Here is a 25,613-nt window from a genome sequence, read left to right on the forward strand (position 1 = left end):
AAACAAAACAGCAACAGCAGCAGCAACTAACAATCTTAACTGAAAACCAATGAAACTGAAGTTGAAGTCCTAGGGATTCTTCAGTCCCTCGGTAACCAGACACTGCAAGGACCGTTCATCACACTGGCACTTCCGGGTTACAGAAGGTGACATCAAGCAAGGCTAAGAACACAAAAGTCACCGATCAATTTTTATCACGGGTCCTAATCCGAAGCAACATTTGTTCTCTAGCTCTCCTTTTCCATAACAGACTGCTAACAGTGTTTATTAGGAAGGTCATTTAAGTCCGACAACTGGAAATAAAGAACAGAATAAGAAAAAAAACAATTCTAAACAAACAGAACAGCAGAATATTCAACAGATGGAAACATGAAATTAAACACAGAATTAGTATAACTTACATGTTTTCAACGTATATACTTCATTTATAAATATCTCTAATTGACAATCTATTAAAAATCATAAATATTCAAGTGAACATTTGAATTTTCTCTTTAAGAGCTCAGAATTCCTTCTTCAAGTCTTTGAAGATTAGTCTCCTTCTGCTGAATGTCCAAGACTAACAGGCTTCACACAGTCAGATTATGTCTCTGATTAGACATAGAAAAGCCTTTATTACCTACTGTGTTGCAATAAGACTTTGAAATTCTGTAACTCTCTTATACTTGTAGAAAGCCTATAGAGGAAAAAAAGAACGTATCAGTATAGTTCATGTGTGTATATTTCGAATAAGATACTATTCTATGAGCCATAACCTGAAAGCAAAATTCAAAATAAAAGAATATATGCAACACTGACCAATGAAACTTCCATTTTTAAATGCATGTGCTGTAACTACTTATTAAAGACCGAGGGAACACCCAGCTGAAGTTCTTCACTCTTGGGTTAGGAGGGGCAAAGGGAGCCAGTTATTTGTTATCAATAGATTCTAGATGAATGATGGCAACAGTGATGCGAATAACTCATTACAACAAAGAATCTCTAATCATTTACAACTGGTCTTATAAGTTCGTTCTGCACATTCCTCTCCAAATGTCCACTCCTTCGTTGTTGTCCCCCAAACACCCTACTGATGACCCTTGAACACTATGGGTCTGAACCGTGTGGGGCACTTACACAGATTTTTCTCAATAAAGATAGTACTATAAATGTATTTTCTCTCTCTCTCTTTTTTTTTTAAAGATTTTATGTATTTATTTGACAGACAGAGATCACAAGTAGGCAGAGAGGCAGGCAGAGAGAGAGGGGGAAAGCAGGCTCCCTGCTGAGCAGAGAGCCCGATGCGATGCGGGGCTTGATCCCAGGACCCTGGGATCATGGCCCGAGCCAAAGGCAGAGGCTTAACCCACTGAGCCATCCAGGCGCCCCAAATGTATTTTCTCTTATGATTTTAACACTTCCTTTTCCCCAGCTTACTTTGTTTTAGGAATATAGCATATAATACATACAACATATGAAATATGTGCTAAATGACTGTATTATCAGTAAGGCTTTTCCGATCAACAGTAGGCTAATTGTCGTTAAGTTCTCGGGGAATCAAAAGTTGCATGGAGTTTTGACCACATGGGGGGTAATGTTAGCTCCACAGGGGTAAAGACTGTTTATTTTATCTACTGCTGAATACCTGTGCCCTACATCCACCACTATTTACAGTGTTAATAATAAGTAATTATTGAACGAGTGAATGAATGCTGGCATGCTTTTGGGCCCAGGACCAGAAGTAAAACTCTGGAATGGGAATCATAAAAAAACAATTCTATAAGCTCAGTTTAAGGATAATATACAATTCAGGGCTGATATAATAAAAATCTAATATTTTTCTTTCTATGACATAAGATGACGTAGTACACAGTGTTAAGCTTCTTTCTTTACTCTAAGTATTTAATAAATAAGAACTTCTCTTATACCAAGAGGTTAGTATGTCAGGCTATGTCCTGAGCGTATCACACACATATGCTCAATCATTATAAAAAAATTCTATAAAGTAGATAAAATTAACCCTGATGTTCCAATTTGAGGAAAACTGAGACTGAAATAAAATAAGTAATTTTTCAGGGTTACCAGTTCATCCTGTCTCTTGATTATATAACCTCTCAAAAAGTCCATGCTCTCTAGAGTTTCAACATTTTCTTTTTACTCTTGCAAGTTGTGGAATTAGCAGAAAATGAATTCTTACTCTAATCCTCAGAATATCAAAGGATCCAGACAGTTTTTAATTATTAGCAAAAACAACAGAATATGATTATTAAACAAATTAAATGTGTAAAACCATATGCTGTACCTTAAAGTACCTATTTAAAAAAACAAAACTGTCAAATATATATGAAGATACGGTAAAAAGACCAAGGCCTAAAACTAAAAAAAAAAGAGAGCCCAGGTAAGCAGCAGGAGGCGTGTTCAGAATGAAAAAGTGCAAAGTCTGACTTAGACACAAATGGGAGACGATCAGAGAAGTCAAAGGTGACAGCCAAATTAAGGACAGGAGGACTGATAATCAGGTAGAAGATAAAATGAAAAGATCCCATTAACAATTATTAAGAAAACCTGTAACATTCTCTAAGGAAAAAGTAGATGTACAGAATCCATATAGATTAAAAAATAGGGCTCAACTAAGATTAAAAGGAGAGTGGCTAAGTAAAATGTGGTATGTCCTTATAAAAGAATATTGGCATATAGTGAAAAAAGAGAGTGTCAAACCAAGAAACAGACACTTAACTACAGAGAACAAACTGATGGTTCCCAGAGAGGAGCTCAGTGGGGGTTTGGGGGAAATAGGTGATAGGGATGAAGGCAGGCACTTCTGATGGGCACTGGGTGTTTTAGGGAACTGCTGAATCACTATATTATACAACTGAATCTAGTATTACACTCCATGTTAACTATACTGGAATTTAAAACTTAATAAAAAATAAAATAATGCTTTTGTATTTGAAAGTTGCTAAGAAAGTAAACCTTAAAGCTCATCACAAGAAAAAGAATTCTGTAGCTGTGTGATGGTGATATTAACTAGTCTTACTGTGGTGAAAGTTCCACAATATATATACAAGTATCAATTCATTACATTGTGCACCTAAAACGAATATGTTACAGTTTCTTCTCAAAAAACAAAATAATGCTTATGAAAAAAATTTAATAATATCAGCAAATGATTATAATACAATGCCTAGTAAAACAGGAGAGTACAAAAAAAATGCTTTCAACTCTGTTAACACATACATATATAAACATATACATACAAACACATAAATATTTTACTTACAAGTCGAGGGAAAATACACATTAAAAATATATCAAATGCTGAAACAGTCCGGTGTAGTGGGGATCGCAGTGATTGTTAATTATTTTTAAATTATACTTTCATATGTTTTTCCAAAATTTTATGATGACCTTGAATTATTTTTATAACTGGGGGGACAGGGAAAGAGGATTACTTTAAGAGCTTTCATTAGCCCACGGGTAAACTGGTGTTTGTTTTTCCCTGGAGGGGAAAAAGGAGATTAAATTAGGCTGTACCCTTACTTGTGTAAGCATCCCACTCCAAGTGTCACTGTCCTTAGGAGAACAGTTTTCACAGACAGTATTTTAAGCACTGAAAAACAAGAGCACCAGCCATCCAGGAGTTTGTAAAGTAGCATCACAGCCCCAGCTGCCATCTTGTAGTTTGGAAAGTGCAGTTACATTGAACCTCAGGCCATCCTCATGTCAACTCTGGAGAAGGTTTTCTATCGCCCCCACTCACAGTGCGTGGAGGGGAGCCGAGTGACCCGCCCGAACCCGGGCGGGCAGCGCACAGCAGGCCCAGGCTTGCGGAACTCCAGCACGGCTGGCTGGGAGCCCAGTTCTCTGCACCTTCCTTCAGTAGAAGGAAATACCAGACTCTAGATGGAGACCTGAAGCCAATGGAGTTGCCTTTATGGATGTTTTCTTTGAGACTCAGACATTCTGAGGAAGTCAACATCATTTTTTTTCTCAATTTAATCTTATTTGGATTTAAAATGTGTAAATTGTTGAAAATATTTTTCACTTAAATTTCATTTAAATACTCTAAATTTAATTTCTCCTGTTTTATCTTATTTACAGGCCTCATAAGTGAGTGAATGAAATTCTTCAGGAAGTACTAATTACTGATGGACACCCCACGTCTAGCTTATGCTTGAAATCCCAACCTACACAGCCAGCTGTAAATACATGGCAACAACAGGAGAAATACATGACGGGGAAGGAACAATTTATTTTTCACTTCACTGCCCCTCTTTAGCTTACAAATGCTTGTTAAGAAAACATAAGAAATAGGGGTGCCTAGGTGGCTCAGTGGGTTAAGCCTCTGCCTTCGGCTCAGGTCATGATCCCAGGGTCCTGGGATCGAGCCCCGCATCGGGCTCTCTGCTCGGCGGGGAGCCTGCTTCCCCCTCTCTCTCTGTCTGCCTCTCTGTCTACTTGTGATCTCTGTCAGATAAATAAATAAAATCTTAAAAAAAAAAAAAAAAAAAAGAAAGAAAGAAATAATCTCTGTGTCCCTTGGCTCCCCGGCCTTGACTTTTTACTTCCTAGGGAAGTAAATTCTTTTCCTTCTGTTCTATATTCCTCAGCTAGTTGGTACCATATATATCTCTGCAGGCAAATTCATAATCTGTTTGAAACCATGTGTGGCACAAACCAAAAGTAAACTGTAGGCCTATGCAGGGAAAAATGGGGTTAAGAACGAGCAGAGGGAAAACGCCTCCTCAGCTTAAGAAATGAAGAGCAGCTCGTGCACAGCGGGTGGCTCAGTGCGTGACGCTTCCAAGCCCTGGTTTCAGCTCAGGTCATGATGATCTCAGGGTCATGGAATCGAGCCCCGAGATGGGCTGGATGGCATCTGCTTGGGATTCTCTCTCTCCCTCCCCACCTGCCCCTACCCCGCTGCTCCTGTGTGCATCTGCTGTCTCTCAAATAGATAAAAATCTTCAAAAAAAAAAAAAAAAAAAAGGCAATGAGGTTTAATCTCTTCTTCTTTCACCACCATCTCAACCAAGCTTTCCTTTCCTTACCCGTTACTGTACTTGACCAAGCTACAGCCAGCTGAATGTCAGAATATCTTCCCCACAAAACTGACAAGGTTATCAGAAACACTGCCAACCTCACACTATCAATTTTTCCTGTGACCTGCTGAGCCCCTGGCTTGTGAGTGCGGATATGACAGTATATAACTCTTTCTCTTTGTCGACCAAATAAAGCAAAACAAACTACTTTAGCAGAGAAGATGATCTTTGAAGTTTGCTGAAACCAGCAAAACCCCGCAAGTCTTCACCGTGAAAACCTTCTTACCTTCCGAAAGCATTTAAAAGAGCAACTATTTCCTGTCGAGTGAGCTGGAAGCCTTTAGACGGGCTGTTCTCCGGAAGCTTTTGGATTTCTTTTTCAGAGAAGAGTATCTTCAGGGCAGTTCCTAAACCCTGAGTCTAAAGAAAATAGATACGCATAACAATTAATGTAATAATTACTATAAAGGTTGAAAGGAATACGCAGCCGCTGTGATGAGAGTCAAGAAATTCGCATGAACTGAACTTCTCACCAAAATGTTAAACTGCATAATACAGTTTCTACTTCCTCATACTTATGTATGATAAATTTATCTTAACTGTTAAGGAACCTGAATAGTTCAACATTTGTCGGACATAAATTACTAAAATGCCTTTTCTTAACCTAGAAAATATCACATTAGGATTACAATATTCAGTATGTAACCTTGAAAGCATTCTTGACAGCTCCTAGCAATTCAAAACTTAGAAATTATGAGTGATAACTACACTTAAAAATTTACCAATTATTAGAACTAGAGAAGATGTATTAAAATAATTAAAATAATTCTGTCTCCTGATTTTTCTGACTTATCATCTTTGTGAGAAAGTAAGACAAAATATCAAACAATCCTTTTTACACTGAGCACATAGAGAGAGAAATGGGCCTTCTTGGCACAACTTTTTTTTTTTTTTTAAACATTTTATTTATTTGTTAGAGAAAGAGAGAGAGAGAGAGAGAGCTAGCGTGCACAGGCAGACAGAGTGGCAGGCAGAGGCAGAGGGAGAAGCAGGCTCCCCACGGAGCAAGGAGCTGGATGTGGGACTTGATCCCAGAACGCTGGGATCATGACCTGAGCTGAAGGCAGCCGCTTAACCAACTGAGCCACCCAGGTGTCCCGGCACAACTTTTTTTGTGACTAGATGGTCTTCTTTTGATCACTAAAATAAATTCAGTGACGGAAGCTTGATAATTAAGCCTTTTTATATTTTATTTTTATATGGGTCTATGAAATACTAACATTCTCTTTATAACCACCAACTTCAGAAATGAATCTCAAGACTGTACCAATAGAAACAGATAAAATAAAGCCAGAATCATTAGCATAGAATAGGAAAAACATTCTTACACATACAACACAGATTTAATACATTCAACTTTTACATCAATAAAGCAGAAACGCCATGCTTTAGATCTTCTGTTTCAACGAACAGTGAGGGTATTATAATAAAAACTTGCAAGTTCCCAGTAGGAATATTTAAGGTTCGTAATAGTTTTAAAACAGAAAACAAAACACAAACCTGCAGTTTTCCCCATAATCTGCATTTGTCGCATCCAACACAGTCCATTATACGGGAGATATTCTTGAAATGTAAGCGGAATTCCTCCTAACATGCAGAAAATATTTTTATTCTCATTAGAGTTTTATAAATTAAACTGTACTTGTATGATTTACAAGAAATAAAAGTTCTGAAGATTAATGAATGACTCGTGTTTTTCAACAGTGAAGAAGAAAAAGAATTGGATTTGTGTGGCATAACACAGCACTGAAACAACTAGCCATGGAAATTCATAACATTCATTCCACATGCTCATTCAACAAACTTTTTATTGAGGTGCTACTCTGTGCAAAGCACCAACAAAGGCATGATGGGAAAAACAAAAGTAAGTGATACATGGTTTTTACTTTTAAGGAACTTTACTGCTGGCCCCATTTGATACCTGCATACAGCCAGTGGTAAACATATCTGTACTATGCTTGACTTATTTTTCATGTATTGCTCATGTGAGTCCAAATCGGAAAGCCAGTCTTAGGCCAATGATCAGTTTTCATCTTTTTCCTTAGAACCACACACTGTTTGCAATGGGGGCTGCATCAGCACGGGAGATCCCAGGGCTCTACGATGGGTGTGTTCTCTCTGTCCCCTGCATTTGCCAGTAAGCCTCTCCAGGGATGTTTGCTAACTGGATCCTTGCTTCCTCTTAGGGGGGCGGGGGGCACTATTCTTCTGCCTGTGAGCAACTGGGCTTGGTTTCTAGGACTCTAAGGCCAGTCTCATCTGAAGCTAACAGTAGCTAAGAGTTTCCTCATCTTTTCCATGTGACAAACATAGAAAATAAATTTCATCTGATTGTACCGAGGTAAACATTTTATTGCAAGAAGCTAGAGGAAAGCAGCCCAAAACTCTGGCCACCAGAAGCCCTGCCCGGCCGCTTTCTGAAGGAAGGTTCCGAAGAAACAGGACCCTGTGGCTAGAAGACAACGTACACAACACAGAAGCCCTCTGCTCCTCACTCTCATGCAATTCACGTTCTTGGGAGGAAACGGAAAAAAAGGACTTAAGTTCTCCTTTACACACCTTTGAAAACAGAAAACACAACTTCCAGCTATTCATAGATGACAGTTAGTTCTTCTCTCCCTCCTATCTTCCTCCCCCACAAAGAGAATCAGAGCTACTTATGTAAGTACTTAAAAAATAGGAAGCATTGCAAAAATAAATTAATGTTATAGTCAATATCACGATAGCAATATACCCTAAATAATCATAAAACAAAACCACTTTCCAAAATCAAAATACAGTTGTGACTAAGTTACTTCACTTCAGAAGCACCAAGGGATTCTTACCAATGGAGGATCACTCAGCGCTCATTTATCAGTGAGCATCTAAAACATCTCAGGGCCAGATATGTTTCAGAATTCCAAATTTTAGAAATATAGTACATCCATTATTTATGAAACACCCCACCAGAGTGTGTAACACACTCATATATATTAATATATAGTATATATTAATATATAATTATATAATATATTACATATTTATTACAATAATAAAATATATAAATATATTATATTATATATTTATAGATTATATTTATATATATTATATATTAATATTATATATTAATTACATATAATACATTGTATATTAATATATCATATATTTATATACGATTAATATATATTAATCATATATATTAATATATAATATATATTTATATATATAAATATTAATGGTTCTGTAGCAAAACACAATATTCAAACAAAGCAGCATTTTTAAAAAAGCACTATAAATAGTCTTATGTCAGTACAGGTCAGGTTTTGCCAACAAATTAATTGGCACCAAACATAAGAAAAATGTTTCAGGTTTAGGAGTCTTCTGGGTTTCAGAACTACATATATAAGACCTTGGAGCTGCAAATAGAAGACTATTTGCCATTCAATTTCAAATACTTTTATGAACATTTTAAGGCTACAATGTATTCCTTGATACGCTGTAAGCAAATGAAAACAAAGAGCTCCCAACAGGAAGCTTGAAAATGCTCCTAAAATACATTCTCCTTTGACATTACAGGGTAACAGGTGATTTTTGCCTTTCACGTTAGAGTCCATAAAGACAAAAGCATAATAGTTCCAGAAACTCGAACATCCCATAAAATATTCCATAATAAACTTTAGGAAAATATAGTATTTATTGCCTTCAAAGTGGTGAACAGTCATGATTTTTTAAATCAAAACAATACGCACTGTGATTTTAAAGTAAGAAAACTTTTCTCTCAAAATAACACCCTTTAAAAAACCTTTACAAAGGTGCCATATTCACCCGTCAGTTAACAACAGAAGCTTCACTAAGAGGTGGCCGAACTTTCTTAGAAAGGAGAAACGAATTGAAAAGTCTGGAGAAGGAGCTTTCTGTGCCATTTATAGTAAAACCCAGTCAGACCAACTTCAACAAGGCGGAGGGCCGGGCAAGAGGAGTTTAGATGTAAGGGATTAAAACACAGCCAGTCAACTACCCCCCCCCCCAACCCCGTCCTCCAATCAAGAACTTTTTACCTTTAATGACTTGGCCCCCTTTTTGTCACCTGCAAACATGGATTTCTCGTCAAAGTGCATGGGAAAGGACCTGATGAAATGACAACACTAGAAGTTACAGACGAAAAATTCACGTACTATGGAGTAGAGCTCTGGCAGATTTTCTATCCCCACAAATATTTACAATTCGTAATTTACTTGTGTGTAAAGTTTAATAACACAGGAAGGTGGCACATAGTTCACATGTAAACTACTCAATAAAAGAGTAAAGCAACATAAAATAGCTCTGTAATTTATAAGACTGTAATGTTTTAAAGAAATTACATGATAAAAATCATCAAAAACTGAACTTAAAAGCAATTTATGTGAAAAATGTGCAACACTCTATTAAAAAGATGTTTGAAGTTTTAATGCATAATTCAAACACTTTTTTTTAAAAGGTTTTATTTATTTGAGAAAAAGAGCAAGTACACCAGCACGGGGGGGCGGGGCAGAGGGAGAGGCAGACTCTCCTGCCAAGAAGGGAGCCCAATGCCAGACTCAATCCCCAGGACCCAAGGACCCCAGCATCAGGACCTGAGCCGAAGGCAGGTCTAACCAACTGAGCCATCCAGGCGTCTCTAAACACTTCTTAATCCAACTTTGGTTCGTGCTCATTTTAACAACCAGTGAACTGAAATTTTACAGAGAGCATTTTTTAAGAAGAGGTATATTCTAGAAGGTAAAGCTAATGTTCCCTTAGGTATCTACTTTCATGTGGATAGCACCATCTGAATTTAAACAGCAACTGAGGGTTTTGGAGGGGAGGGTGGTGGTGGTTGGGGGAGCCTGATGGTGGGTATTATGGAGGGCACGTATTGCATGGAGCACTGGGTGTGGTACATAAACAATGAATCTTGGAACACTGAAAAGAAAGTTAAAATTTTTAAAAATTGGCTTAAAAAAACCCATTAAAATCACATTAAACTTTGGGGCACCTGGGTGGCGCAGTCAGTTAAGAATCCTGCTCTTGGTTTTGGCTCAGGTCATGATCTAAGAGTCGTGGGATCAAGCCCCGAGTCCGGCCCTGCGATCGGCCTAGAGTCTGCTTAAGACTCTCTCTTTCCCTCTCACTTGCTGATGTCCCTTCCCCTCACTTTCTCTAAGATAAATAAATCTTCAAAATAAAATAAAATAGCATTAAACTTTGATACTACATAAAACTCAAAGCTCTGTTTGAAAACAGAGCCGATTCTGAAGTGTGACCAGGCTGTTCTCCCGTTCTACTGACCACGCTCCTTCTCAGTTCTAATCTTCCCTCTTCCTAACTTTAAGGAGTCAGTTTCTGTTTTATTTCAAGCACCATCTCATTCATATTCAGACTGCAGAATTTCAGATCATGGATACCCAATTCTTACTTTGTATCTTGGAAGATATTCAGTAGAAGGGTTTTTGTGTCAGCATCTTCTTCTACATTTCCAGTGTAAAGATCGACAATTGAGCGCTCAAAATATGGGGCCACCTTTGATAAAGCGCGAAGCTCAATTAAGTATAAAAAGTATAGATTCTTAAGCCTTCTTGGACCTTCTCCCTTAGTTTCCACAGGGTCAAAGCGGCGTTTAAATTCCTTCATATTAGGTCCCCAGCTAGGTTTACCCCAGGTTTCTAAAGAGAAAATGAAATATAAAATACAGCTTTAATAAATAGGATTTTTTTCTCTAGAGAATATACCCCCTCCAACAATTTTTACACTAATGGAAGGCAAGATTTCTAGACAAAAATGTGATTACCTTCCAAAAGATAATTTGCACACAGATGTAAATTGATACTAGCATGAAGTCCGGATATAAGCTTATAGAAGACTCTCTTCTCCAGACACAAACCTATTCAGAAAAATATTGAAAAAGAAATCACATCCATTTAGATAACGAAAATACTGAGTCAAGAAGATGCAGTACACATGCTTATTTTTAAAGTTAAGGTTCACGGACATTAAAAATAATCAAGGAATAATATAAAATTATTAGATCAAGATGCTCTCCCTAGAAGATAAAATAAGATTCTGACTTTAGAATGGAGTTATGACTATGATAACTTAATGCAGAATGAGGCAGAAAATGTGGGGCTCTGGAGGTCTGAGCACTATGGATGTACCTGGCAAGCTCCCATGCTACCTAGAAGGCAAGAGCACAGACTTTTCATGGGTTTGGCTAAACTAAAGCAAATGTAATTCAAAGTCACTGCTTTGGCTTAACAATGGCTGTTTCTCCTGTCCCCTTCCCTAGAGATATTCTTTCTGTGAACCTACTTGATTGTGGAGGAAGAAGAGACTGCATTCCATTTGTCCTCTTCCTCCAGATTCTTTAGTGTGTCTTACTAATCCTCTGCCCTAGAATTCTCCAGGTCTATTTAACTGTATGGTCCACTTGCAAGGAGCTCAAACCTGGAAAAGAGTCATCTAGGAATTTTAACTAATAAACAATATATGTTGACTATCTACCATGTGAACAGAATTATATCAGATGGAGTGATGGAATATGATGGAAAATTATTTTATGTAGACTTAATCCTTTTGCTCAAATGGAGGTCAAGATAATTCCACTCTCTTATCCTACCTCTGCCTCAATTTTAAAAGATTTTTTCTTATTATAAGAGTAATATGCATTATAAATGTACTTAATGCCACTAAATTTAAGATGGTTAAGATGGTAAATTTTACATTATATATATTTTACCATAATAAAAAGAGAAAAAAAATTCTAAAAAAGGTTCTTTATAGATAATTTTTTAAATAAAGAAAAACTCAAAGACCTAAGTTTTAAGAATCCACTAAATTCAAAGCAATTGGCTCTTTCCTTCCCTTACCATCCAACAGCATTTTTTGGCTTATGTCATTTTTTTAAACTACTCCTGAGGAAAATGGGCTTCAATAGTGGGAAGGAACTAAGAAATAACCTCATTTATAAGCTGAGGGATTTTTAAAATGTTAAGAGTATATATGTGGCTTACTTTGCATTTTTTCCCAAGATATTTTAGATCTTCAATTTACTCTATGTTCTGCCCTATATGGCTCTGAAGCAAGTATTTTTTCATAGGAAAAAATAATTCTTTTGAGATTTCATTCTCTAATTCAGAATTCTTGCTAGAATATTCCCATCTTTACAAATGGGGACCAAAAAGTAAAAATTAAGTTCTTTTTTGCAGCTTCTTTTAAAAGTATACGGGCAGGGGTGCCTGGGTGGCTCAGTGGGTTAAAGCCTCTGCCTTCGGCTCAGGTCATGATCTCAGGGTCCTGGGATCGAGCCCCACATCGGGCTTTCTGCTCAGCAGGGAACCTGCTTCCTCCTCTCTCTATGCCGGCCTCTGCCTACTTGTGATCTCTCTCTGCCAAATAAATAAATAAAATCTTTAAAAAAAATAAAAGTATATGGACAATTTTGAATGTTCAGGGTAGCAAGGGATACCACCATCATGAACAAGTTAGATAAAACATTAGTTACTTACTTTTCTTCTAGTAAAACTTTCAGTCAAATCTGTTACCAAACAGCAAAATGATCAAATCTGAAGTTCACTTTCTCTTCCTTCTAACCTACCTCTCTAAGCAGTGCTTACACCCAGTAAGATGTCTAAAGACCAGAGAAGGAAAAACAGACAACGCAAAGCTTGTGAAGATACATATGGTTAGAATAAGAGCATAAACCAGGAGGCCATTCTCCTCTGCAAAGCCCTCAAAGCTCTGTACTTGAAATGGGGATGGATAAGTGAGAGTGAGGAGTAGAAAGTTACTTCCGTGAACTGAAAATGAGGTAACTTCAAGCAAAATGGTAAAAATAAAACATGTGCCAATTGAGTGTACAAATAAGACCCACAATACAGTCGGCGGGAAAATGCTGGATGGCTTTTCCCTGCATGATGCAGATCCAACTGCAGAAGTCCTGAAGGAAGTGTTAAATAACACGGTAGGCAACACAGTAAGGCTACATAAAATAATTTTCTGTCATACTCCTGCACTCCATCTGATAGGATTCTGCTCACATAGAACAGTCAATGTACACTGCTTACTGGTTGAAATTCCTGGATGACTGTTAAGTAACATCTGCAAGGACTGATTTACAAAGTAAAAATTTACCAGCTTCTATTTCTTTTTTTCCCTGATTAATATTATTTTTTTATTATGTTTGTTAGTCACCATACAATACCTCACTAGTTTCTGATGTAGTGTTCCATGATCCATTGTTTGCATATAACACGCAGTGCTCATCACAACACGCACCCTCCTATTACCCATCAGGAGGGCACCCAAATCTCTACCCCCCTCCCCTCTGAAACCCTCAGATCATTTCCCAGAGCCCATAGTCTCTCATCTCCCTCTCTGATTCCTGCCCCTTTCAGTTTTCCCTCCCTTGCCCTAATGTCCTCCGTGCTATTCCTTATGTTCTACAGATGAGTGAAACCACATAAAATTGTCTTTCTCTGTCTGACTTGTTTCACTTGGTATAATCCCCTCCAGTTCCATCCGTATTGATGCAAATGCTCATCCTTTCTGACGGCTGATTAATGTTCCTTTGTTTACATGAACCACTTCATCTCTATCCATTCATCTGTTGAAGGGCATCTCGGCTCCTTCTACAGTTTGGCTATTGTGGACACTGTTGTATGAACATTGGGGTGCGTGTGCCCCTTCTTTTCACTACATCTGTATCTTTGGTGTAAACACCCAGTAGTGCAATTGCTGGGTCATAGGGTGGCTCTATTTTTAACTTTTTGAGGAACCTCCATATTATTTGCCAAAGTGGCTGTACCAGCTTGCATTCCCACCAACAGTGTAAAAGGGATCCCCTTTCTCCACATCCTCGCCAACATTTGTTGTTTCCTGCCTTGTTAATTTTTGCCGTTCTAACTGGTGCATGGTGGTATCTCAGTGTGGTTTTGATTTGAATTTCCCTGATGGCTAATGATATTGAATATTTTTTCATGTGTCTGTTAGCCATCTGTATGTCTTCTTTGGAGAAGTGTCTGTTGATGTCTTCTGCCCATTTTCTGACTTGATTATTTGTTTTTCAGGTGTTGAGTTTCAGTTCTTTATATCAGCTTCTATTTCTAACAATACAGAGCAAGTTCAACTATCCGATTTAGAGAGTGGGTCTCTTTCTTTTGGATTTAATTTCATTCAAATTTACCTTCATCAAGTGATTTATAAGACACTGACTATAATTTTTTCTCTCACAAAAGGGCTAGATTTACTGTCATAAGATTATGTGACATTTGGACACTGTGTAGGTAAGATGGTTGGCAATTGTCAGTTTCATGGCCCAGATGAGGAAACAATCTCAGAAAAGTTGAGTCAGTTGCCTATAAAAATAGGAGTGTTCTCTGAAGCCATATATCAATATTCAGGGGTTCCCATCAGTAGGATAGTAAAAAATTGGTTAATACAGAATACCCTAGAATTCATTATTGCCCATACATTTCACTTCCATCTTCCACTGTCAATATTCAGAGTCTCTCACCATCTCTTTTAACCTAAATACTACTTTTCACAGTTTGTGTCTTTACAAGACAGCTAATGAAACAAAGTTAAGAATCATCTTCCCCATGGGCCATTTATCAATATCACTCCTAGTATTAGTGGCCTATCAATAACATTCACCTTAGAAACGGCCAATATATGTAGACACTTCATTAAAAACAAAGAAAAATTATGTTCACAAGTTGACATCACCAATTAGCAAACATAAAATAGAATGAAGTACTTGGTTTTACTCTGTAGAGTTCCTATAAGGTTATGATCTCCTGTATCATTCAACTTGCTTATTTTTCATTAATACTTTTTAACTTTTGTTTTCATAAATGAATGGCAATTTGGTAAATTTTTAAAAAGCATCATATATCCAGTTTTTTAACAAAGCTATTAAAGTCCTAGAATGTTTCAGCTTTCCATTAATAGCATTCGTATTTTCAACACTAGAAAACATAAGAATGCAAAGTACCTACTGGGATCTATATTGCTTTATCCTTTAATTAGACAAGTTTAGGCTATATTAACATGTGTGAACATTGTTTAAAATCTCCTGAAATCAAATTTACTTTCCCTCAATTTCATATATATACATTATACATATAATTATATAAAATATATAAAATACATAAATAATATATAAATATATAATATATAAGTTATATATGATATATATTTTATATATATATAGTACTTCCTTCCAAAAAGAAGGTCTCTGTTTACAAAGTAGGTTTGCATAATGGTTACTAGAAAGCAGTGTGGATGAGTGGTATATACAGAATTAATTTTCATACAGAATCAAAATAACACTGAGAAGCCGGTTACAAAAACCTGAGGACAGTATCTGTCCTGTGTATTTTCCTAATGCTGATTATTCTTGGCTGAGCAACAGCCTCAAAATTTTTAAGCCATTGTATCCTAAAATACAGTAACTTAAAATATATTATTCTCTTTCAAGCACTGTTACAATTAGTTGTCTAGGTAATGAATCCTGAACTTACAAAAATATATTAAATTAATCCATACATTTTTAACAAGAATCCAATAAATTTAAAATGCAGACATATAAGTTTACCTTCCAGCCACGTGTAGAACGATTCTCCTTTAAAAACAAACAAACAAAAAACCAAAATACACACACACACACACACACACACACACACAGAGAGAGATGTGGGTTAAAATATTTTAAATAGTCATTTACAAATTAGAATAAATTAAGTATATAACATATTTCCTATGACAGACTAAGGAGTATCTCCAGAAGTGGCCACTGCTTCACATGAAGTAGAAAACCAGGGATACAGTCCTAGAAAATAAAGCCCTGAAGTAATCTGAGTAACTCTGGACAATTTTCTTATAAATGACATTTAACTAAACAAAAATTTTAAGAAACATTTCAGTCAAAATATTATGTAAATCTTATTCAGTAGAAGGATTAAATATCCATAAGTATGGAAGGTTAAAAATCTTAAATTTGCTTTTGATAACAACCATAGAACTCCTCTCCTTAAAAATTCTAGAAAAAACAAAGTGAATTATAATACAAAAATCAAATTAGTAATTATTCCATTTGTTACCTGAGTAGTAAAGCTATGTATATTTCCTCAATTATCTAAGACTACTAAATTTCAAGGAATATTTTTAAAATCCCTTAATTTTCAAAATAATTTTTCAGAAAAGTCAATGACTAGAATACAGAGGGATCTGACTTACCTATGTACTAATGCTAAAAGGTCTATTTCTAGATCAGTACTATTCTGAGAGGAACAAAAATGGCAGTCAATACAGATCGAAATGGTTAATGCACTTTGTAAGTTACCTACTTCCGTTTTAAGAAAAGCGAAGCATAAGAAAAACTCAACACATAGACGACTGAGCAAGGATTCTAGGGGATAAATTAGATGGTGAGGAATTGCTTTGTTTCCCGAGACTCTTCACACTTTGCAAATCTACACAAACATTTCCCCACATACTAATTCACTCAACAAACTCCTCCTAAGGGCCACTGATCGTGATCTGACTTGTTTACTCGAGAAACCCCAAATGCTATCAGGAAAAGTGGAGCCCCTAAGTCCTCAATAATCTGGCCTCCCATCCTGCTAACTTAAACTACTCCTACATAAAGTTTTCCCTCCTGCTAACAGGGTCTCCTCAAATACGCTTGATTCTTCCCTTTCCAACTCCTTTGGTCCATGCCATTTTCTCCTCATGGCACACAGGATCCAATTCTACCAGACTACATCTGTCCCATTACTCAAAACTCATTTCAAATATCACTTTCTGTAATAAGCTTTCCAGATCCCTCCAGTGAGACAGGCTCTGTCCCACCTCTGAAGAGTTCTACCACCTACGGCTTATGTAGTCTGTATGTGCAGCACTTCCTGTCATCGTGCACAGTGCTTATCATTCCTGCTACGTACTGTGAGCTCCTGGAGCGAAGGTGTAACGTTTTACACATATTTCTATCCTGCACAATGCCCATCACTGTGACCCTGAACACAGATAAGTAAACATCCACTTGAAATAGTTATTTTGATGTTTTGGGGCAATTTATTATGACATTCATCTGGTAACCTTGAAAAACCAACTGTTGATAAATCACTATTCACCAGATTAAGTATTATAAAAACAGATTATAAATTATAAAGTCAGGAAGAAAATAAAGTCACAAGACAAATCATCAGGTAAAACTATCTTAACTTCTCTCCATTTCTTCAGAACATATTTTAGTAGATTATAGTAGCCAGAGAATTGGGAAGTTGGAATGTAATCCTGGTTTCTATATGAAACACTTCAGCAAAAGGGAATTCATAGTTTTTTTAAACATAGGGTAAATTTACATTATAAAATCTTTTTGTCACCATTTGTTGGTAGTTATTTCTGAAAAAATAGGATAAACATTTTCTTTTGAATTAAATAGAGGAAAAATCAAATTGTGATCATTAAAAACATTTCCTCTACACTTGAGGCATACCCAAACATAAGAATTTTAACTCACCATCATCTTCTCCTGAAAAAGAAAACAATAAACAGGATTTTAGAAACTGTCCTCCACACTTCAGATTCCAATTCTATTTACTTTAAAATGAGATTAAAACTTATTGTGTGTTGAACTATTAATTATACTACAGACTGCGGTCAGGGTGTAGTCACCTTGCAAATGAGACTTCTTAACAAGAATACAGGCCCAAAGTACAAGATCTTCATATGTCTTATATAGTAAATAATACCAGAAAATATCTGAGACTACTCGTAAAGATCACTAGATTCAATAATTAACGAATGGCCACAGGCACTCCTTTCACCGTTATACACACGACTCTCTCTTCTCTTCCAAATTACCGCTCCTCCACCTACACGCACCTTAAGAAAAGTATTTCCCAAACTGGGATCAGTGAAACCCTCACTGGGGTGCCACCGAGCTGCCCACGCAGCGGGAAGGAGCCGGAGGCTGGGCTGTAGGGAGCCACCGCGGCTCTGCCTTGACCACCTTTGGATGTGGGATTCTGAGACCAGGTTTCCTTTCTGGAAAGAAAGGTCCTGTCCTTCGAAAGCCGTGGGAGAGGCGGCCGGAGAGCCTCACCATTCAGCTCGGCAGGAGCGCGCGCGGCCAGGCTGAGAGGCTAAGAGCCCGGAGCCAACACCGGCAGCCCCGGCGGGAACCGTGCGCAGGCAGCATCAGCCCGGGCGCCCTGACTACCGCGTGGACTTCTCACCTGCAACCAGGACCCCCGTCCTCCCCTCCCCCGCTCCCCCCACCCGGTCCTGCGTCTCCCTTCTTTCTTAGGACGGGTTTCCTCCACCCCCTCCCCGCCCCCGCCGCTTCTGTCTTTTCCTAAGTGGTGCTCTCCTTCCTCTCATCTTTCCAGTGGTCTCGCGTCTCTAATTTGTCACAACATGGATGTGAGGTATTTCTTCGGTTGGGATGGTTTCGTTAAATTAACTGTATCTTCTGCTTTAAAAGGAAGTGATCATATTATTCAGCCACAAACAAGAAGGAAATTCTGGGGGCACCTGGGTGGCTCAGTGGGTTAAAGCCTCTGCCTTCGGCTCAGGTCATGATCCCGGGGTCCTGGGATCGAGTCCCGCATCGGGCTCTCAGCCCAGCAGGGAGCCTGCTTCCCCCCCTTCTCTCTCTGCCTGCTTCTCTGCCTACTTGTGATCTCTGTCTGTCAAATACATGAATGAAATCTTAAAAAAAAAAAAAAAAAAAAGGAAGGAAGGAAATTCTGCCACTCGCAAGCACATGGATGGACTCTGAGGACCTCATGTGGAGGGAAGTCAGCCGGAGAAGGACAGATACTGTGCTCTCTTGCACATGGAATCTAAAAACAAAACCAAACCCCCAAGCTCACAGATCCAGAGAACAGATGGGTGTTGACAGAGGCAGGCGGTGGGGAGTGGGCAAGACATGTAAGGGTGTCAAAAGGTACCAGCTTGTAAGTCCTGGGATCGTCATGTACAGCTTGTCAACTACAGTTAATAACACTGTATTTGAAAGTTATAAATTCTCATCACAAAAATAAAAATTCTGTAATTACGGTCACAGAGGTTAACTACATTTACTGTGATCATTCTGCAATATACACAAATATCTAAACATTATACAGAACACCCGAAACTAATGTGATGTTGTATGTTAATCATACCTCTATTTTAAAAAAATTTTAACTCCAATCCTAAAAATAAAAAACAAACAAAAACGAATAAACGAAAAACCACAAGTGATCATAAAAAAGAGCTGAAGAATACCCACCAAATTCTATACTATGGAACAGAGGTGTGGGGGCAGGGTGGGCATGGGAGCAGGGCAGGGGGAGCTTTCTCTTTTTACTTTATATAACTTTTGTGTTGTTTCCATTTTTATAAGTGTGTGTGTGTGTGTGGTTTCCATTTTTATAAGTTATAAGGGTAAAACAGGCAAAGGATAAGAAACCATGCACACCTTTTTCATGATCCAATTCCCTTTTCCAGCAGTATCAGAATGATTTGCGGAAGAACATTTGCTGCATTATAAGACAGCATCTGAAGGCAGTCCCTTCGGTTAACCTTTCTGTGTCTCTTTGGGTCTCAGAAATGTCTTATAGATACAACTAGACCAGGGAATTCAAGTTCTTAAATCAGTCCTGGTCTAAAGAAAACAAGAGAATGGTAAGTCAATGACAGGGCTGCTCCCGGGTTTGGCTCCTTGCTGACGACAGACTGAGTACGTGCCCAGTAAGTTTGATTAACCTCCATAAATGCTGTCCCATAGAAATATCATGCCAACCACATATATAATTTCAATTTTTTTCTAAGGCGAATTTCTAGTAAAATTTTTCCTAGGATCCACGTTTTAAAAAGTAAAAAGCATACATGTGCTACAATGCAATAATCGTACACTGTGTGAGGCGAGAGCTATCAAAACAATGAAATTCTGTTTAATGACAAAAATATTTTTTGCACTGCTTCAGTTCTTAAATTTAAACAAATTCAATGGAATGTCAAGTTTGGTTCTGCGCCGGCCATACTGCATGTGCTCAACAGCCCAGTGGGGCAAGCGGGGGCCCTGCCGGGAAGCATTCTGCTGCGGGCATCACGAGTATCTGAACAACTCCGTATCCTTAGCACTCAGACGTGGTGCGTGGACCAGCCAGCACGCCGGGCATCGCCTGGGAGCGCTTAGAATCCTGCGCCTCCCTCAAGACCCACAGAATCAGAACCTGTATCTCAACAAGGCTCTGCGGTAATTTATACGCACACTCAAGTTTGAGAAGCATGTTGGGAGCCACTGGTTCTCAAAGGTGCCTGCGTACTGGAATCATCTGGATGGTTAAAAATACAAACAAAAAACCACAAAAAAACCACCACCACCACTTGGGTCTAATCCCACAGATTCTGATTTAACTAGTCTGGGGTAGGGCCTGGGCATCCAGATTTTTAAGAGTTCCCTGGGAAGCCTCTGTTATATGGATTACTCATATATTTTGATTTATTTACCACGAAACCCCTCTTTTATTTAGGGCCTGACACATACCAGGCACTCAATAAATGCCAGCAATTACATAAAACATGCAGAAAACTTGACATTGAACTATGAACTAAACTTTCACTTTTGATCAAATTAAAGAAAATATAAAATAGCTGAAAACTTACTCAGATTAAGTTTAGGTACAAAGAAATTTTGTAAATAACCTCTAAAAGCATGGAGATGTATGAAAAACCCACCTCGGCTGGGTGCCAGAGGATTTAAAGGACGATAAACAGATCGAGGCCTGAAAAAGCAAGTGTGACACTCAAACATCAAATGGTTTTTCATAATTTTCTTCCCAAGAGAATCCTACTCCCCTTCCTCTACCCTCCCTTTAGCCATTCCTCCTCCTTCCCACACCCCCTCCAGTTACTTGAAACAGTTTTCCTCGTAGATGCTGTTCCACACTCTCCACGCCGAGGACCCTTTATAGCCGGTGTAACGCTCTGGGTTCAGCAACAGGTCTACATACTGAGCAGCTGGAGATCGCTCATCTGAACAAGAAACAATTCATCAAAAGCACCCATAGGTCACCAGTTGTCTGAAATGTAACACTGTAATGCAAACATAACTACTAAAAGGTCAGAGAAAGGCTATGCTTTTCAAGTAATGTCCAACTTAAGCGAAAGAGTGGTTAGCACACTCGCGACTGTGCTTGACCCGGGATAACTTACACTCCTGAGAGGAAAAAACAACTCCTCCCTTTCCTTCGGATACTCAGTGCGCTCTTAAGGAACAGAACACCCCTCCCCTTCTGAGAGGCATTCAACATTCCTACGTTTTAACCAACTGGGATTGAAAAGACCTAACAGAATCATAACCTGTTCTACTACTTGATTTGATTTCTTCCTTATGCATACACTTACCTAAACACAGGCTCAGGAACATTTTTTTAGCATATAGTATTCTAAAAAGAGAGATTTTTCCTGCTATTCTCTACTCTGGACTTATGAAATAAATGGCTCAATAACTTCAGGATTCAAATTTGATCTTAGAATTACACAGTGCTCTAGTTTAAACAAATACACATGACGGTTTGTTTCTATCACTGTTCATACAGAGTACTTTTGCCCTCTCAAGCCAATATACAGCAGACACAACTTCAGGAAATTGTTAAGACATATAAATTAACCATTTTCTTTTCTTTTTTTAGGGTTTTATTTATTTATTTGAGAGCGAGCGAGCACACAAGCGGGGGGGGGGGGCGAAGGCAGAAGGAGAGGGAGAAAGAATCTGAAGCAGACTCGGCGCGGCGTGCAGAGCTCCACACGGGCCTCATCCCATGACCTGAGATCACAACCTGAGCCGGAACCAAGAGTCGGACACTTCAACGACTAAGCACCCTGGGTGCCCCTAAATAACTATTTTCTGTGTTGAAATCCAAATGAGTGTTTACTAGTTCTTCACTATTTGGACATTTAATACAGGTCTCTGAAGGATACAAATGATAAAGAAAATGGTCTTAATGATCAAGGTTTACATTCTGGATAGAAAGGGGAAATACATGCTTTCATACTTTTAGAAAAATTGTAACGATCATGCTTCACAAGTGGATGATCATAATACAGGGAAACGAAAGAACTATCCATGTTGACACAGAGGTACTCCTTCATTTGTACGCATCCTACCTTTTCATGTCACGAGATTAAATCAATAGTATGCAGCACCTGACTTAAAACAGGGCCAAATATGGCCATTAAAATATGGTCCCTCTTTTTTTTATTACTAATAGTGTATTTTCCTTTTAACCAACAATATTCATTGAGCATTCACTGACCATAACTGAGATTATCCATAACTGTAAGAGGAAAATGGCATCCTGATCCATGCCATCCAAGAACTACCTGGTACTTCTGCAGGAAGTAGGAAGAACACAAAGAAACAAGTTAGATCTAACTTACAGACAATAGAAACATGAACTGAAGAATATTGGCTCTATTTGTACCCTAACATTATATAGATATTCCACTACATAAGTTAAGGCATAGAAAATAGGTAATTTACAGATGGATTTACAGAAACTGTCCAAGGACATGGACTGGTTCAAGAGTTAAAAACAGTAATTTAAAAAAATCTTCATTAAAAAAAGAAAGATTCAAATTATGGAGTGTGGCTTTTAAAGTTCAAACAGAAGTTTTACAGTTCACTAGTTTCTGTTATATATTTTTAATTTCTCTGAGGTGGTCTTGATTAAGCTCATTTATAAAACTGATCTGAGTATTAACAAATACCAAACCTATCAGAAGCATATATATTCATTGAGATATGTGTGTACACATGTATAAAGAATGTGTGTGCATGTAAGTTTACACAGGTGTGGGGTCAACTATGAATGTACACCTCAGACTAATACCAACCCAACAAAACCAACTAAACAACCAATAAGGAAAAACAACAAGATATTAAACTACATTTTAAATCATTATACCTTAAGGAAGTAAAAATCACAAGAGTAAAATCAAGTATATCAATGTTTAACTCAAAACATATTTTCAATGTCCTTAAAGTGTATTCCCTTAATTGAATCAAAAGTGCATTGCTGGTTTAAGTGGTTCTTAAAAATTTTAATACTTTTTCAAATCATGAAAGGCGGGTCTTGTTAATTTATAGAAGGGGTTAGCAAACTATGACCCATAGTCCAAATCTGGTCTGTATACTTTTTGTAAAGAAAGTTTTATGGGAACATAAGCCACATTCTTTTGCTGCTTTCACACAATTATGGCACAGCTGAGTAGTTGCAAGAGAAACCGTACAGTCCACGAAGTCTAAACTTTTTACAGAAGAAAATGTTTCTCCAGCCCTGACCTACACCGACAAGAACTTCACGGCATCTAGACGAGGAAGCAGGGGTGAGGGTGCGTCCACAGGCTGAGTCCCCCCACAAACACACCAGTGCTGGGACCCCCATCCTTCCCCTGGGGCCACCGGTGACACGATTTTAATTAACCTGTTCAGAAACTACAACTTCTTTCCATTTGCACAGCTGTAGCTTTCATTTGGATACTGCTCTCTGGACCCCTACTATGTCTTCCTCCCCTGAACTTTCTCTTCTTGCCGCCTTTGTAAGGCTCTTCCCAAACTGTTCCATCGGACCGTGCTAACCATTACCAAAGGATTCGAAGAATGTCCACCGAATCAAAATACCTAATTCTGGGAATTCATCAATTTCAACTAATGCTTTTTCTTCCTTTGCAAGTATACCTTTTTTCCCCAAATGAATTTCCTTTTCACGGTCACTTAACTGAGTATTAGTGTTAGGAGGCTACACGGCACGTTCGAGGATGTGAGCCAGTCCTCCACACCTCCTAACCCAAATATCTCTTCAAACATAGCACAGGTCAACTTAGCATGCAGGCTCTTTGTTTATGGACACAAACAAAAACTACTGCTGTAGACTCAGGATCGAGCCTCCCACCCTCCATCACCAACTCTAACTTCGACTGCTAGTAATGCATTATTAAAACAGAATTTATTCAGGTTAGGAGAATCTATAGTTTATAAATCTATAGTTTATAAAGCACCCAAGTAATTTTGACACACAGCCAGATTTGGAAACTACTGTTTAAGGCAAAACTTTAAATTTATTAGTGAACATTTTTTTTTTAAATTTTTAAAGGCTTTTATTTATTTGACACAGAGATAAGAGAGTACAAGTAGGCAGAGCAGCAGGCAGAGGGAGAGGGAGAAGCAGGCTCTCTACTGAGCAGGGAGCCTGATGTGGGGCTCGATCCCAGGACCCTGAGATCATGACCTGAGCAGAAGGCAGCAGCTTAACTGGCTGAGCCACCCAGGCACCCCTAATGAACACGTTTTAAGGGAAAATATAAAATATAAAAGTAAAAATATAAAAATAAATATAAATATATATATATAAATATATATAAATATATAAAAATATAAAATATAAAAGTAAAAAGCTGTCATACTACATAGATTATTTATGAACCAACAACTTCATTCAGCAAACATTTACTGAGCAAGTACCATGTCCAGGCACTGTTCTAGGCACTAGGGGTAAAGCAGTGAACCTGAAAGACAAGGCCTCAGGTGGCTGACAATCTAGTTGGAGCAGACGGACAACAAACAGATTAACTAAATAACCTGCCCTGCACTCTCTGGTCATTCTTGGTACTCAGAGCGGGCAGCAGTGTCAACACTCACAACGAGAGTGGTTGCTATTTTCTACAGGCAGGTGACAGCAGGCTTCTCTGATGAGGTGACATCTGAGCAGAACCCCGAAGCAGAAGAGGCCACACACAGAGACAACAGCGACGACAACAACAAAACAGGAGTAGGGAAAGCAGCTGACCTTGAACTGTTAAATTATTTAAAAATCTACTATTTGATCTATAAGGGTCATCTTCTCTTCAAACAAAGACAGAACAAAAACAAAACGGAGAACAGGGGTGTAGAGATATATTCCAATAAACTGGGGTGAATATTCTTTAGATTGTTTTAATCAAAAGGTTTTACATAACTGAAATAACTAGACAATGACTCTAAAGCGACTCTGAAGTGTTTTAAAAATTGTATATATAAATCATTGGGACATACACAAACATTACCACCCAGAGAAGTAGTGGTCATCCAACCAGTAGAATGGTTTATATGTTTCAGGACTACACATAATATAAAAATTACTAACTTTTAAATTATGAAATCCTAAATTCTTGTAGGACAACTCTTCCATTTTTATAATATAAGGAGCTAATGTTAAAAAATTAGTTAACACTATATTGATGAGAGGTGACTGAGTACATCATTGCTCATACCAAGTGATCTCTGGCATGGAGTAGCATTTTTTGTTAAATACCTATAAAAGACATATATACTGACATTTACTATAAGAAATATTCACAGAAATGATTTTTAATTTAAAAATTTGTTAATTAAGCACTAAAAATTTTTTATTTTAAGCAAAAAATAGGTAAAATGATAAGCTGGCAAGAAGTGACTGTGAGTGTTGAACACTAAGTATAATTAGAATGACAACTGGAGAACAAATT

The 25,613-nt window shown here is 37.8% G+C and overlaps 1 protein-coding gene across 1 annotated transcript in view; it reads right to left on the reverse strand.

The window, feature by feature from the left end:
• Positions 1–401: 401 nt before the first annotated feature.
• Positions 402–25,613, reverse strand: part of ERO1B (endoplasmic reticulum oxidoreductase 1 beta) — a 58,112-nt gene continuing 32,900 nt past the window's right edge. Inside the window, exons 7-16 of the mRNA XM_080822696.1 lie at positions 20,981–21,101; positions 20,805–20,851; positions 17,596–17,607; positions 15,670–15,696; positions 10,867–10,959; positions 10,495–10,741; positions 9,119–9,188; positions 6,582–6,668; positions 5,308–5,441; positions 402–676 (exon numbers count right to left, since the gene is read on the reverse strand). Of these exons, the coding sequence (XP_080678822.1) occupies positions 616–676; positions 5,308–5,441; positions 6,582–6,668; positions 9,119–9,188; positions 10,495–10,741; positions 10,867–10,959; positions 15,670–15,696; positions 17,596–17,607; positions 20,805–20,851; positions 20,981–21,101 (899 nt within the window). The 3' untranslated portion in view covers positions 402–615. The remainder of the gene's footprint in view (positions 677–5,307; positions 5,442–6,581; positions 6,669–9,118; positions 9,189–10,494; positions 10,742–10,866; positions 10,960–15,669; positions 15,697–17,595; positions 17,608–20,804; positions 20,852–20,980; positions 21,102–25,613) is intronic.

Source organism: Martes martes (genome assembly GCF_963455335.1).
Source record: "Martes martes genome assembly, chromosome: 14".
Lineage (NCBI taxonomy): Eukaryota > Metazoa > Chordata > Mammalia > Carnivora > Mustelidae > Martes > Martes martes.